Genomic DNA, 16995 nt, shown 5'->3' with positions numbered 1-16995 from the left:
CTCTTCCCCCCACCTCGGCGAAACAAAATGTTATTGCTACCAACAGGGAAGATGCCCGAAAAACACAAAAACAAGATGCAATTTCTAGAAAATTGCAATTTCAACTGTGTCATCCGGCGACACAAGACAGCGCGACGTCGCGGTACAGCAGAGAAGAGGAGGAATGAATGGTAACAAATTAACATCTCAGCAGATACCATGGGCCATGTCCCGGTTTTTGTGAAAATACGTGTGAAAGCTTCACGTTGAGAATGTGTGTGAGGCTTCTCTGCCGTTAAGATTAAAAAAAAAAGGGCACAAGAAACAGCACAAAACAAGATGGCACATGCTCTTCCCTATGGGCCGATGTGACAAGGTGATCATTATACTGCAAGTATAGTCTGTGCTTGTTCTGAGATGAGTGTCAAGAACACATGTGTTATGTGTTCAGAGTGTGTGTGTGTGTGTGTGTGTGTGTGTGAGAGAGAGAGAGAGTCTGAATTCCACAACAGCAGAAAAGAGCAGATATTCCAGTGTGCATGTATTTCTGTAGGTGACTCTGAAAAGCCTTCAGGATAAAAAAAGGATATTTTCCCCTGGTTGTTACCTGATGCGTGTATTTGTCTACTAAATGCACACAATTTTTACATTAACATCAGGATGCACGCTTGTCTGCTCGTAAGGGTGTGTGTGTGTTTTCTGCCGAGCCTAAGAAGGTGACATATTGGAGCCGCTTCCTGTATCTATAATTCATAGCGCAGGCTCTAAACAAAGAGTGTTTGGCTCCCAATACACATGATACATGGGAACTGACACAGTTGCTAAAGCTGCAAACAAAATATAACAGGATATCTAGGTCCTGGAGCTAATAAGAGGTATTACAGACAGTGATAGCGGAAAACAGAACGCAGACTGACAGGAAGCTGACAGCCACATGTGGAATAAAGGATACTATTTTCTTTCTGTCTTTTTTTTTTTTTTTGTGTCTCACCGCCTTGATAGATATTCTTTGACCCACATTATCAGGAACCAGACAGACAGACGTGTAAACAGGCTGGAATATGACTCAGTGAGCCGTCTACGCTGAAACAAAGGCTCTTTCAACACCCTTCCCATATTTCTTTTGTTGCAATAGACACCTGTAATCACCCCTGGCGCACAAGGAGGACGGCCATGCAATATTTAGAAACTCCAGCTCCGATCACTCGGAGGCAGAAGATGAAGCACTCGCACCTGTTGGGGGCCGTCTCGTTCCTAACATAAGTCCGGGCTGATGCCGAACACAACACGGAGATGATGCAGTGCGTACACGAGGGCTGAAATGCATCAATTCAACAATTCCCGGGCTGTGAAGCTTTTGCTACAGAGACGCAAGGAAACAGTGCGATTCTCCAAAAAATATATCAACCACAAAAAAATAAACTTACATTATCGGATATCGTACAGCGCGGTATTTACATTGAATCTGTGGTCATCACCCACTGAGCTGGTGTGTGTGTGTGCCATTAGCTCGCAAGTGAGTAACAATGAGAATCTGTGTGCATGTGTGATATGTGGCGACAAGTTGTTTAATGCGGTTTAATGAAACCCTCTGCGAATGGCGACGGCATCTCGAGTCCAAACATTTTTGCACTCGAAGTTGTAGAGCTGAAGAAGCCTTTCATTATCAGCGGAGAATCGACATTAAGGAAGAAGGGACATTCTTGGTGCAAGCCCACACAAAAATCACAGTGATTCAGTGACATCGCTGAGTTGTTTTTAGATTTACACGTGAGGAAACATCTCAACATTCCCTAAATATTCCACTGCTGTCGGCTAATTTGACTAATTACAACTTTCTCTTCCTCAAAATAAGATTGACAGTGGTGAGTATATAAATAAAGACATTTGTTTGTCCTCTTAAATACAAACTGCTGTGTGAAACGCTGGGAACGCTGAGAAAGTTTGGACAGTGACACACGGTCATGCACCAAATCCGGGCGGCACGGACGTTATTATATTCAGCATCTGTTTAAAATAACCGAGAAAGCTGTTGATTCAAGTGTGTTTTCGTTTCTAAGCCTGTGGTTTTGTAGCGCTATTGAACTGAATTGCACGGTTCTGACGCATGTTTCTATTTTTATGACAACCTCATTTTAGTCAGCGGGAGTAGCCCTGTGTCCATCTCCCTTCTAAATAAAAGAAACGTGAGCGTTTAATTCGGTCAAGTTTAACAACGCCACAGCCGACACCCTCCAAAATTAACATACAGGTCAACCGTCACCTTTCTGACACTGGTCCAACATGAAGTGAATATTAGATCAGCTTGTTTCACTAGTGTACCTAATGAACTGTTCGCATTTAACAAGATTAATTAATTAATGTATTTAAAAAACATATGCTACTCCTTAAGTTCATGATAACTTTTACAGTTGGCAGAAAAAAAAAAAATCCACTGGTGGGACCCAATCCGAAATCGTTTCTCAAGAATGCAGCTGCTGCTGCTGTTAATGCTGACAACACGCGTCGGTGTCGGCAGCATTTGACGGGCTATCGTATTTCATACGCCGCCGGAACATGCTGCTGCTTCTATTTATTCCGCGGGCTGAGATGCGGTGATGGTTCCATAAGGCCGACCTCGCATCTGCTCCCCCGTGAGCCTCCGTCTCAGCAGCTCCATCGAATTGCCGGCGTCGTAATTAAAATGCTTCGAATTGTTAATAGCATGTGACAAATAAGGTGCTCTAAAGGCACAAGTTGTCAGGGGGGGGCTCTGGTTATGTATCCCTGCTGCAGTTATCACATAGATGAATGAGCCAGGCAGATGGGGGTATGTTCATTAAGATGTAAACAGAGGTGTGTCAAGCCCTGGAAAAAGGAGCGATGAGCGATTGCGGAGATGGCAAGGTGTCAACATCAAAAACACGGCGTAGATGTGCAAATGGCAATGATGGGGGAGGGTAAGGGGGTGGGGGGGTCTTCTTCACAACTCAAGGAAGGATCGTTCCTCGTCTGTTCATATGTAACCGTGTGAGTCATCTCTCAGAGCTGCTTAAAATAGCTTTAGCATCAATGGCACACATTACATCCCTCATCTCATTCATTCTGTTCAACTCACAATAAGAGGATGTGCAACAGAAGAAGGTAAAAGAGGCAGAGTTGGGAACGTTAGAATGCACAATGTGCAGAATGCGCTGAGAATTAATGCAGTTACCTCATAATCATGTACGACTGTATTCGCTGTGGATGGCTCTTTAGCCAATATGGCCTCACATACAGAAAAAAGTTATTTCCAATTCAGAACTGGCATCCACTTCCATTACATAAATTAAGTGTCCCAAAACTTGAGGTTTTACGGTAATTATTTAACCCACTAGGCCATCGGGTTCCCCCTCTACGTTAATATCTTAATGTTCAGCAACAATCAAAAGCATTAACACTGACATTAGTCATGACACGGAGTACAGTGTAATCTATTTAAATGGCACCTGACAAAGAAAGAAATTAAAATATCTGGTGCTTTCATATTGTCTGTTCACACCTCCCACGCTGCCTGGATGGAGGGTGCAAACACTGAAAGGAGACAAATCACATTAGACACCTAAAAAAAGGGTCGAACCCTGAATTGGAGCGACTAGAGCTGGCAGTTTATCCGTGGGCAGAGGCAACGCTGCCTCTGCGGACTATTTATCCGGCGCTTAGTGCTTACAAGACTTTCAGCTCAACCCTCAAGCCTTTCAACTCTCGAAATTTAGGCTATGCCCACACCAGGGGGGGGGGTACAGCTGAAAGTGCCTTGAACATAGAAGAAGATGCTTTTTTTGTCGCGGTGGCAAACACATGCTAGTTAATTCTCTAAAAGCTTTCGGTTCACATTGAAGCATCAGTGAGTAACAGTACACCTTAATGAACCACCTCCAGACACGTGAGGATATATATATAAAATGCTCTGCTCTCAATAGGCAACTTTAATCACGGGACATCTTTACCTCAAGTCTGACTGCAAAACAGCATCTTTTATTTAAGAGGTTTTCTTATGGCAGATGAACGTATGTGCAAGCCGTCACATCACATTTGCATGAGCCGCCTGCTGGATCAGCTTTGGAGTTGTGAAGTCATGAACGCAAGAGCGCCTTCCTCACTTCATATGATCCAAGAGAGAAGAAAAACACTCTTCTATTGTCAACCACTTTGCGTTACAGCTTAAACGTGAAGGAAATCAAAAAAAGGTTTATTATTTCATGTATTTATTTAGAAATGCTTCTGGTGCATCCATTTTAAATATTGGAACAAGAAGGTCATATATCTCCAGCTTCTCAGAGAGGTTACCGCCCACTGACACCGTCTGGTATGAACTCTAGTCAATCAAGATGAAAAGCAGGAAAACCAGATTACGTCATACATCATACGCTCGGTTGTATTTCTGATCATTTATACTTAAGCCTGATTAATATCTTATGGAATAAATGTCCACAGAAAGAGACATAGCTATGTAACATTGCAGCCATGTAGAAAGATCCCATCACTCCACAAAAGCAACATTTAACCATCTGCATTACAGCAGGTAACCAACGTTTTTTATCATCCACTCATAAGAAAATAAAATTCCACATGATTAATATTCATATTTCTAAGGTGCAGGTGTATTTTTGATATTAGAGGAGTTTAAAAAAAAAAAAAAAAAACGCTATATTTTCTCCTAACACTGTCAGATTTATCCTAAAATTCCTCGTCAGACTCACGACCCTCTAAACCAGGAAGCATGACGCTGAAAGCCAGGAAAAAGAAAATGGAGACACCACCAGCTCACGCGCCAAGATAAACAAGCCAGAGGAACACGAGCCGAGCACGAGCCGTAACAAGGTGATTACGGCGGTGGCAGCGAGTCACCGTTGTCTGATATGGAGAAAGAGGGAAGATGCCATGTCATGTACCAGCCTCTGCTGGCAAGCCCATGCGCTCCATCTCCCTTCCAATAGAGCTTGGAAATGATGTTCCCGTCGAAGAGCAGCCACCATGGGAAAGCTGTGCGGTCTGGATATTGAACGCATGATTGGAAGCAATTTTAGAAATTTCCATTTGAGTTCCTGGCTCTATTTTGCATATGGCAACCGTGCCCTCCTCCCCCTTGGTGCTAGTTACGGACAAAGTTTCGCAAGTCAAAGTATGAGCCTCTTCTCGCGACTTTGATGTTCACCCCTGGATCTGCTTACATGACACTTAGACAGCATCAGGAAAAAAAGCTGTCAGAGCTTAATCTTCTAATGTGTGTGGGCCGGCTTAAGCAGGGCGTGTAGCTAGCCAACATCTTATAGAGTGAGCCTTAACTAACCATCGGCGAGCCAGGTTTTAGGATAAGAGGCACTCAGCCCCTTTGGCCGAGGCCTCCATTTTGAAACAGTAGGCATTTTAATGTATTACACTGGCGCAAGGTTAAAGTTGGGGGTCATGAGCGTCTGAGGTGTGTATCTGTGTGTTAAAGAGAGCGCGAGAGACTGCCTGCACAAGACGAGTAACGGCTGCTATTCACAACTGTAAGGCCCGTTTTTTTTTTTTTTTTCCTCTACTAAGTGGCACAGCTAGACGATTGCCAAGGCAGCCACCCTGTGCCCCCGTGGTATGTAGACACTGTCGCTCTCATGCACAACGAAAAAGAAAAGTGGGAGGATTGAAATGTGTGTGTGTTTGAAAGAGGAAAAAAAAAAGAAAGAGAGATAGTACAGCTTGCTGGGGACAACGGCAGCGAAACAATAAAGCAAAACACATTTCATCACTCACCAGCGGCACAAAGTCAGACATAAAAAAGATGTCATCTTCAAAAAGTCAATTATTTCTTGCGCTTTTTCCAGCTCGAGCCAAGATAAAATGTCAGTTTAGGGAGCAAGTGGGTGGATAACTCAGATGTACTGTAAGTGAGAAAAAAAATAAATAAGTAACACTGACATTAAATGTCTGGCTGGATTTGTAGCTTCATTAATTCTTTATTCAGATAATTACAGTTCAGACCACATCTGAAAAGTTTGATTCTCTTTGTTAAATTAGCCAGACAATCTTCATGTTCCTCATGTCTTATATCTATATATTTTTCAATAGGTCGTCTACATAAATAAGACAGTTCACATATGCTTCTGCTCAATCAATACAGTTGTCTACACAGCCGGGTGCAGCATTTGGTGTTTCACTTATGCTTCATGAACTGAGTTTACATGGTTTCCCAAACCAATCGAAAGTCATGTAAACGGTCAGTCATGTAAAAAATCAGGCTCTGTTCTGTCTGAGCATGCTCTGTCTTGACGTAAATGTGCAGTGACGTTCTCTCAACTGGTCTTGACCTTGAACACTGAAGATCGGCTACTATAAGACTAACACAATAGCAAAAGTGGATATGACCCCACAAGCTAAGAATGAAGCCGTAGCTTTAATAATAAAAGTGTAAAAACTATGAAAGCATGTCACACGTCTGTAAAACAGCTGTTCCGATTAAACACAGTGGTACATGTAAACATCAGATTGGTGATAGATCACCTGACATGTAAACAGTTGACCCGAGTCTCTATGTAAACCCGGCTATAGTCAAAGTCAAGACATCCTGTGACAATTCAATGTTCTGCTGGAACATTCATGTGGATGCTACTCAGATATGTAGCACCCACCTAGACCAGACCAGGCACCTCCAACATCCTGTTACCAAACCCCATCAGAAGACCCATGTCCATTCTCTGATGAGTCAAAACTATTTTGGAAGCACGAGGGAGACCTACACAATAGTGAGGTGGTCACATGATCGGTGTGTATACTGTACTTACAGTCTACCAGCCTATTAAACCTGTGCCGAAGGTGAACTGAACGTGCTCTACTCTTGAAACAATTCTCTCCGACTGTGCTTTACCTTTCAGCGTTAACAGTCAAATACCAGTGTAACATCAAAGAGGCTGGGCGTTCAGTGAGACACGGGTGACAATTTGTTGATACAGGCGGAGGAAGCACTCTGCGCCCTATCATCGCTTGACGGATGACAAGACAGCCAAGCTCCAGCCCACTCATTATAATCATTATTTCAAGGCAGGGAAGCGTCCCGTAGCTCATATCCTTTTCAGTTCTATTGTATCTCATCACACACTGAGACAAAGAAAACTCGGAAAACAAAAAAAAAGAAAGAAAAGGAAACAATCTGAAACAAACGCCAGCATATACCGAAAGCCTGTTTGTGATGCGATGATACATATGTCGACGTTATTACCGATATCTGGCATTTGAATGAGAAAACAGCCTTTCCACACTTATCCCGTGCGCGCGTATCAGACAACTTTCACTGGAATGAATAGATATGATTTGGCTCCGTGCTTGTGCAATCAGTGCATCTTGTTTAAACGGAAATAGATTTCTCACCCCGGCATAGTTCAGCCAAGAGGCAGAGGAGCCTCTTTAGGATTAAAAAAATAAATAAAATAAAATAAAATAAAATCGGGAAACAGACACACGTGCTTATCTGAGTATATCACTCTTAAGCGCCCCTGTTATAAATATATATATATATATATTTATATTTAACGTTGCTACCAGCTTTGGCAAAACGGCACCGCATTATCAGGGGATTAATGATTACTTCACGAACTGAGTGTGAAACAAAACAGGGCGATTAACCAGAGAGAAATAAAACCTGATCACAGGAGTGGGAGACGTGAGAATAAAAGGGGGGGACGTTAAATCAACGAGGTTTAAATGGGAGTCGCGGATGGATTTGCAAGGTTGATGGCTTCCCTATCTGGGCGTCAAGCATGTACCGTGGGTGTGCTAAACAACATCCAAACATCTCCAAATCCCCCGGGCGCCTTTTCAGAGGCAAAAGAATTTGGGAAAAGGGACAGGCGGAGGAAAACAGGAGTGGAGGTCCGGGCGGTGGGTGCAGGGGTACGGCGGGGTGGACGGGGGGGGGGAATATAGAGAGTGTGTAATAGGGAGAGAGAATCAATGGGTGCCCCTGGAGCAAATAAAAAGCCATGACATCATCGCATGGCAAGGAGCGAGGAGTGGGGTGGCGAGGGGCGAAGGAGGAGAGACGAGAGCACCCACAGTCGCCCATTCTGCCTCTCGGGGCCCATCCACTGGAATGGATAAGAGCCGAACAATGTGCCCTGAATGAATGGGATCCCAACTCCCACAGGAGGAAAACAAATCGCCAGTGGGAAAGTAGATGGGAGAGAGACGGAGAAAGAGACAGAGAGATGGAAGGAGAAAGGGGGACCCTTAAAAAGATGTGCACACAAAGCAACAAAGCATCCTGGGACATGTAGAGCAGGGCAAGTAGAGATTGAGACAAAGCTGCTTTTGTCCCTCCTGGCTGGTGGGTGGCTTGGTGTGAAGGATTTGAATGCGGTGCCATTTACATCAGAGCCCTCCAATATATTGATTGGGGCATGTAATCCCCCCCGAAGGATAAATGAAAAGGCTGGATCCGCTGCTGGATGTGTTGTTCCTTGGGTCTGCGCAACTGGCGGCGGCGTGTGGGAGGCGAGAACACGGCTTTACGTAACTCGGCGAGAGCTTTGAGCGGCGTTCAAAAGTTTGGCCCCGCTGCTCGTGACGACGACGGCCTGACAGCGACACGCGAGGCTCTGATCACGGGCGCCTTCTCACAGGAGTCAAAACGGGACGTTGTATTGCGTGACTTATCACACGGTGTTAATAAATAAAGTCACAGCCGTCACTGGGAGGGCTTAAAACGAGCGCGGAGTTTCTGTGTTTGTGTGTTGCTTTCTTAACAAAGAGCTGCTTCTCCTCCTCCTCCTCCTCCGTGACTACAGCGCTGGTGCCGTAAGCCAGAACAGAGGAAATAAATTAGAATCGCAAGAAGAAAGGTCTTTCATCTCTGATGCTTTGATAACGAAAACAAGCAGGTTTCCGCAAACTAGAATTAGTTGGCTCATAATTCAGAGCTACTGTAGCTGGGGACAACTTGACACGAAACACAGAAGGTTCGCTCATGAATAAACCACAAATGAATGAAAGTAAAGGAAGAATCGCGTTCTCCTATTTATTTTGGGATTGATTAAAAAAAAAAAAAAAAAAAAAAAGGAGGTAGAAGAATGCAAACCTTGATGTCAAAGAAGCTGCTACAGTGTGTGACCTGACAGGAACGCGCTCCCTCTGACAGGAGCACTTGGGTATGAATGAGCACAATTAACAGCAGGGCTCCTGTGACGCCGCTTGCAGACGCTCAGCGTATGAGAAACCCGCAACAAGTGCAGCTGGAGCAATTCCCGATTTTTTTACAGAGAGCTCGCTGAAGCACCGCAGCATCACATCCACCGGGAACAGTGAGGAGAATACACGCTTATCTTCCCGCTCCTTTTTCAGGTGCCACGAGGAAGTCGGCTGGTGACAGTTTCACTTCACTCACAGTGTCCTGTTTCAATATACTGATTCGGTTGCACCGTGTCACATTTAAGGGGGAAAAAGTCAAAATTCTGCAGAGCAGCAAAGGGACATTAAACCAGAGGACCAGGGCTGAAGCCTCTCAGTCAAAAACCATTAGTGTCATGACATGACGCGGAGACCAACACTCGGCCGGCTCAGAGGCGCTGACCCTGACCTCTAACCTCTTGTTAAGGTAGGGAATGAGACTGCAACTAACAATTATTTTGATTATCCATCAATTGTGCCACTATCTACTAATCGATGAAATGGCAAAATGTGATTTTCAGAGCTGAAGCACAATCTTCACATTTTAAAGCCTATTCAAAATAAATGACAAATATTTCCATGTGCAAAGTTAGGCAAACTTGGACAAAAAAAAAATCATTAACTGCATTGAAACAAGTATATTTTGTGTCCAGTGGGGAATCCAGCCCTTGACTCTTCAAATTTTTATTGAATGGGCCACAGAAGGAACATTTAAAAAAAAAAAGAAAAAAGAAAGAAAGAAAAAAAAAGTGTCAGCTGGGAGAAGGCAGAGATGTATCTCTTAGCTGCACTAAGTACATTTTTCCCTTTGGAGAATTGAAACTGAGAAAAGCCTGGCTGTATCAATTCTCATCAAGTCTGTCTGAAGCTATCAACTAAAGATAGCCTTTGAAGTCTGAGCCAGCATGTTGAAGCGATATTAGCTCAGTAGCTCTCACCCCGTGCCTCTGCAGCCTGGCACGTCCAGAGTAAATATTGAAATCGGCGGTGGCTGCCTTGCAAGTGGTTGTTCTGTATTATAAATGTCACGCTACCCTTGTTCAGCAGAGCAGAGGCTCGTCCAGATGCCACGAGGCAGAGAGGCGGAAAGAGCGAACGGTTGGGGGGGATGGGGGGGGGGGGGGTTCACTTACAGACACAGTGACAGCATCTAATTGTACTTTTATCTATAAAAAAATGAAGGCTTTTTTTCCTCCCTTGCAAAATAGTTTATAGACTCCCATGAAGGATATTCAAATGAACTCATCTCAAAAAGGCAGCTCACCAAACGACACAAGCTTACATCTTGTTTACAGGTCAACAGGATTGTGAACTAATGAGCCAGAGGTCTTGCGGCAGCCTTTGCCCACTTGAGAGCCTCTGGTCCTCCGCATGATACGGGTTGCGTAACGTTGCCGGCAAACAGTAGGTCTTTTAATGTCAACCGTGGCCCACAACTACATCTGTATTTGTCAAAACATTTCAAACTAATTGCGCTAGCTGTTCTAAGTAAGACATCCGCTCATTAAAAGACACCAAAATGGTTATTTTCTGGCTTTCGTGCACCTGACTGCACAAACGAAATGCCCAAATTATTATTAACGCTGCTGCTTATTCTGTGACCATAGAGTTTGTGGCTGCCTAATAGCCTTCAAATGCTTCACTCACCAACATAACTCAATAAATATCATTTGTATAGCTTGTGTTATTACCCTTGACTTATTTTAGCTGTTATTTCTTGGTTGTCCTTGCTGAATCTTCAACAATCCTAAAATATGACAATTGTCTCAATAATAACCACTGCTCATTCATACCAAAATGTAATCTCACTAATCACTATGCGTCCCAGTCATGGTCTAATTATGGTAATACATGGTTAGAAATTCCCACTCATATAAACTGTCAACACTTACATTTATTTCTGCACCACTGTTTTTGGGCAATTTTCCTGCAGAAGCAAACACATCCATTTATAGAACCAATAATTTTTGTCTTGCGCGTATTGATGTTTCCAAAGGGAGAAGCGCGCACAGCGTGAAGGAAAGAAACTCGACAACTGAGAGAGTGAAAAGCAGATGTGTGCGTGCTCCTACAGTTTGCATGCAACGTACAGTACGCACGCACTAGGTAGCGGGCAGAGAGCCACTAATGTTTCCAGTCGTCTCTCCTCAAGCACGGCTTCATCCCGTGAAGACGAAGCCTCTGCAGGAAACACACAACAGAACTCAAGGTCTGCTGAAAAAAAAAAAAAAAAAAGATCAAATAAATGAATGCGGTAATCCGCAGTATAGCTATCATTCTTACCAAACCCTGCTATTATTACCGCTGCAACTCCACAAGGTGAACTGCGGGAGAGGCTCCTACTTCAGTGTCACTTTTCTGTAGTCATTATCAAGTTTTCTTGGTCGTCTTTTCTCTTGTTTTCTCGTCCTTCCATTCACCTTCCCCTGCATCCCGATCTACCCCCCGACATCCTCCGCTGACGTCGAGTTGTTTTGCTAACTTTACTCTTCCTTCTGACACCAGATCAGTCAAGTCATTCTTCTGTCTCCTTTCTGGAGATGACAAGCGACGCAACAGGTCTTATGTCACACCAACACTGAAAGGGCATAAAATAAAGATCTCACTCCTAAAAAAAAAAAAAACACTGAGAGAATATCTACCTGAGTGCAGACGTTTGCTCGGTTTCCACACAGGAAATGCAAACATATCACTGAACCCCGACACAAATTCCCTTTAGGAGTATAGCGGCTCCCGTGGGGAGAGTGCTACAACAGCAGTGGTTGCATGGAAACAGAAACAATAATCTATAATTTTTAGTACACAGCATGTTGTTCGTTGGCACATCCTGGAAGTAGACGGAGTAATGAAGGATGATAAATATCGCTAAGCAAACCGAAAAATTAAATTTGAATATAAAATGCAAGTATGTCTTATAACAACGTGCTAACAGTGAACTGTAGATATACTGCATGTCACAGGAATGAGATGTAAAGCCCCCTGGCAGTGGTCCTCCTCCTCCTCGTCCTCCTCCTCCTCCTCGTCCTCCTCCTCCTCCTCAGGGAGAGTGCTAATGAAGTAGGAGGCTGGTCAGATGGGACGGTCTCTGACTCCACACTTCGTTCCAAGCAATCAATAAGATACAGAAAGCCAACCTTGCCTTCGACTCCTCATTTTGTTTTGTTTTTGTTTCTCTCCTCTTCATCTTCATTATCGTTCACCCCGTGTTCTTTTTTATTTTCCATATTATGTTTTATTTGCTCTCTCAACCCTCGCCCGTCACCTCTTAATGCTCTAATTTCTTCCATTTGCAACTCCTGCACGTTCCCCTCTCTTTTAGACAGTTAGCAGTTAAGGGTGTTACATAGCTGCGCTGTAATTAGCATGACACTCGCAGCCGAATTTCTTTTCTATTCACAACTAATTTAGCTCTCAGTCACTGCTGTGTTTTTAGGTCCAAATGAGCAATTCTCGGAGAGGTCGCAAGAAAACACACGTGCGCACTGTCTGTCAGGAAAATCTAATCATCAAACACAATGGGGAAAGAAAAATAAATATAAAAAAAGAATAAAATAAACTGTGCACATTCAAGCTGCTTTAATACCAAGTTAAACAAGGAATGCTATCCATCTCAGATACTTTACTGCCCTTGAGGGACGAGCTCCAACCTGTGAGGCAACAGTGCCCCCTGTAGGTCACCGCTGGATGTGCACCTCAGCAGCGCTAGTGAAGTTGATCCCTCCACACTTTTAACCAGCCACTGTGTTTTAGCCCCCCAGCTACCTCCTCCCACTAGGGGAATTGTGTAAGTGGATTTAAATAAATTAATGCCTCTTTTACAAGCCGAGGGAAAACACAGCAGAAAACAATCCACAACATTAAAAAGAAAAAAAAAAATCTCATTGCTGCCGCATCCAGAAAGATAAAGAAAAACATATATTTTTTTACTTGCAGGCTTACCGCCTATAGGCCTACATTTAAGACGACAGCAATTTGAATATGTCACGCCTAATTCCACGTTTAGGCTGAGCCGGCATTCTCCAGGGACTGAATACAAAGCAGTGTGCAGGAAAAGACACTTGACTAGTCAGCTGGAACAGCACTATCCAAGCTCGAGGGATAATCAGCCCCACAATTTCGAGACAAAAACTTCTTTAAAGGAAGCCGTTGAAATGCCCGAAGGCCAAAACTAAAAATCCATGCCAACAAACAACGGTCCTGTGCAGCATTCACGGTCAGAAGGACGTATTTCAAATATGTCAAATAACAACCAGCCCTTTACCAAGTGTGTGCTCGTATCTGAGGGAAGAATAATTGAAGCTATAGTAAAAAAAAAAAAATTTAATGTGAAAAAGAAACTGACTTTTGTGTTCCTGTTGCCTATAGCTTATAGCAAAGGAGGCTCATGAAGTCTGGGCTATTACAGTAAGTACATGGCATTAGCTAATTGGGATCCAAATAAACTCTACTGAATAAAAAAGTAATGGAAACGGGGAAGCAAAGCCAAAAAAGTCCAAAGCATATTGGTATCACGTTTCTTTGTGTTTTCCTTACAACAACAAATATGTAAAAGTAGTCCTCATTAGGATGCCGCACCAAACTCCCGTACGTAATACAAATGAGATCTGACCTCAATAAGGCAGACATCTAGGCTACACGTAAAGCCTCACTGTAAGCAAGCCCATACTCTGCATTAATAGATACAGTTCATTGCTACTTATAATACAACCCTCCAATAAATGCACATACTGTCCAATTTCAGTAGCTGTGCAAGTTCCTCTAGAGAACAAAGAGACCCTGGAGGTTTCCGATAACAAGCTCCCTGATCTCTGGTCTTCACAGTACAGTTACTCTGAAGCCAGACACACATCCACCTCTGGGGTCAAGACAGACACCAGTGGCATCCATTAGGAAGAAAAAGAGAAGAAGAAAAAAAACTGGAGACTTTTAGCAATTAGGGCAAAGGGCAGCAAGCAACATAATAACTAGCGTGCACCATGTGCATCCTTTTGCACATGCCCTATGTATGCGTTCGTACCTGTGAGTCTTCGGTTTGGAGCCCCAGTTGGAGGACGGCACTGGGAGACTTGAGTTTGGCTTGGCTGGACTGGGCCATCTGCAGGTTGAGCTGCCAGCCGACGTAGTCAAGCTGAAACACACAAATGGATCCGGTTAAATGCCCATAGACGTACATGTAGCGACTTTAAATTTAAATTAATAAATGCTACAAATGCATTTTCAAAAACTATTAAAATAATGTCACCTTTCCCATAAAAGTAATGTTTGTTTATGCTTATATTGTCATTTCATTAATCCTTTTTACCTCATTATGTTCCCATTGTTCCACACAGTAATTATCTGTAACGGTTATTATAAATGAAAATCCTTTTGAACTTTATTCAACAGCACGTTGTACTTGTCTGGTCTTTAAAAGTGCTACAGTGTTATAAATACACAACACTCCAGAAACCAAATGTAGTCGATGTCCTTGAGTTTAAGGCCAAAAAAAAAAAAAAAAAAAAGCAGCAAATGTGAAAATTTAATAAACATGGAGCAATTAAGTGTATCTGTTTCTATTTGGTTCTTCAGAGTTCTTCAGGGTTAAAGGCTCGTTTGTCAACTATATACAAGCCAGATGACCTACACCATCACACACACACGTCGCAAACAAACTGTAAATTTACTTCTGTAAAACCTCGCTTCATCCCTCCAAGTTCCTTCCCCGCTGCACGTCGTCAGAATGTCACTCTCCAACGTTTCTGGAGCTCGGAAAAACCTTGCAGTGTCCCGTCTGGCCAATCTCACCAATTCACCGTCTGGCAGGCTGATTTACCGGCAGATACTTCATCAGTCAGCGGTATCAGTGTGATAGATTAGCAGCAGCGAGTCAAGGCAGAGCAGTTAAGTGTTTTATGATCCAGAGAGAGGCCATAATAATAAACCAAGTGTGACTTATTGGGTCTGGATGCTTCCAGAGCATCAGGACAGGTGCGAGGCAGGGGAAGGACTCATCACTCACAACTGGAACGACATCAAAATTAGCACGAATAAACACCTCCATTGTGTGTTGCTTATCTTGCTTCCATTATCTGCAACTTAATCATTAAAGTAATTTAGTATAGTAAAAGTACAGTTTAAGAACGATGTTTACGTACATGTTGGCAAAGTACATCCAGTTTTTCACAATTTCCGACATTCGATTCAAGCTGACATCAACCGTCTTGGGTCAGTCAGGATCACTACTTTATTTTAGGAATGTAAAATGTCAGAATAATAGTACAAAGATTTCTTTCGGCTTTTATTTCTTTCATCAAATTCCCAGTGAGTCCGAAGTTTATATTTGTATTTGGTAGCACTGCCTGTCATGTTTTTTTTTTATCTACTTTAGGTCAAATGTTTCACGTTGCACGTAGTTTTTTTTACAATAAGTAACTGAATCAAGTTTGTAGGTGTCACACACTTTTGGCAGTTCTCCCCACCACAACTCTCTATTGGACTGAGGTCAGGGTTTTGTGGTGGCAACTAGAGTACCTCGACTCCGTGGCCTTTAACTCTTTTTGACACAACTTTGGGAGCATGCCACAACATTACAACCACTGACAAGAGAAGTGAATAACACTGAGACAATTCAAGGTTCTGCTGGGAAACGTTTGGACCTGGCATTCGCGTGGATGTAACTTAGACACGTACCACCCACCTAAACCAGACCATACCCCCCCCCATCCCCATATCAATGACACTCCTTGATGGCAGCAGCCATCCCCAGCAGGATTCAGCTTGGAACAACTACAAAAAAACATGAAAAACAGCACAAGGTTTCGACATGGCCTCTAAATTCACTAGATCCCAAACAGATCAAATATCTGTGGGATGATCCATAGAGGCCCCTGTTACCAGCTGTTTTAGAGGCACAAGAGAGACCTACACAATATTAGGAGGGTGGTCATAATGTTATGCCTGATTGGTGTATAGCCACAAACTCATAACTTCAGTCAACTTCATAATGATGCCATCTGTTTTCTGAAGTCCCTGCAGCAGTAAAGCGACGTGATGCTACCGCCTCCATGTATCACAGCTGTGTTTTGGCTCGCAAGCCTCCTCCTTCCTCCAAAACATAATGAAAAATTTAATGCATTTCTATATTTTGTTTGCTTAAACTGCAGCGAACGGGAATCACCATCGTTCACCTCAAATTAAGAAAGATCTGTGTGATCTCTCTGTAAACAGCAGCATTAATTAAAACAGCAACCGAACCGCGCTGCCCAACATAAAAATGAGCTGTGAAGCCCTGTCCTTACGAGCAAGAAGCATTTGAAAAGGAAATGTTTTCAGATTAATAAACTTGGAGTGGTAAAGACTGCCATTATATATATATACTTTTTTGTGTGCATGAAGTGCCTCTGAATTGTAAATATCAGAAATTACTCACACATGATTAATCAGCTGATATTTTTTTTTAGTTTTGTCTACTTAAATGGCAGAATTTAGCAGAAAATGTCAATTATAATTGCCCATAGCGCAATGTGACGTCTTCAAATGTCTTGCTTTGTCCAAGCAACAGTTACAATCAACACACAAAGTTGTGCATCACGATGAGAACGAGTAACTCACTTGATTATCAATTGCTGTCAGTTAATGGTCTGATTAGGGTCTAGTCCACAGCACACTGACCTAACTTCACAGAGAAAGTCTCCAGTTGCTACAAAAACTGCATTCTAGCTGGCTAATGTGAGAGCTAAACTAAACTGCGGGTGATTCAAAGTACGACTGTGACAAAAGTAAAAAATCCTTCAAGGTTGGGTGATGAATAACTGGACTGTCAGTGGCAGCCAGGAACAACTGCATTTAGGTCTGACAGCACTGACATTTAAAGTC

At 43.1% G+C, this 16995-nt stretch overlaps 1 protein-coding gene across 1 annotated transcript in view; it reads right to left on the bottom strand.

Annotated features, from left to right (window-relative positions):
• commd10 (COMM domain containing 10) overlaps nucleotides 1–16995 on the bottom strand; it is a 54387-nt gene that overhangs the window by 34115 nt on the left and 3277 nt on the right. Inside the window, exon 5 of the mRNA XM_047592685.1 lies at nucleotides 14159–14269. Coding sequence (XP_047448641.1) covers nucleotides 14159–14269 — 111 coding nt within the window. The remainder of the gene's footprint in view (nucleotides 1–14158; nucleotides 14270–16995) is intronic.

This window comes from Mugil cephalus, chromosome 8, assembly GCF_022458985.1.
Source record: "Mugil cephalus isolate CIBA_MC_2020 chromosome 8, CIBA_Mcephalus_1.1, whole genome shotgun sequence".
In the NCBI taxonomy this organism is placed as follows: domain Eukaryota; kingdom Metazoa; phylum Chordata; class Actinopteri; order Mugiliformes; family Mugilidae; genus Mugil; species Mugil cephalus.
This window is presented reverse-complemented; position numbering and strand designations above follow the sequence as displayed.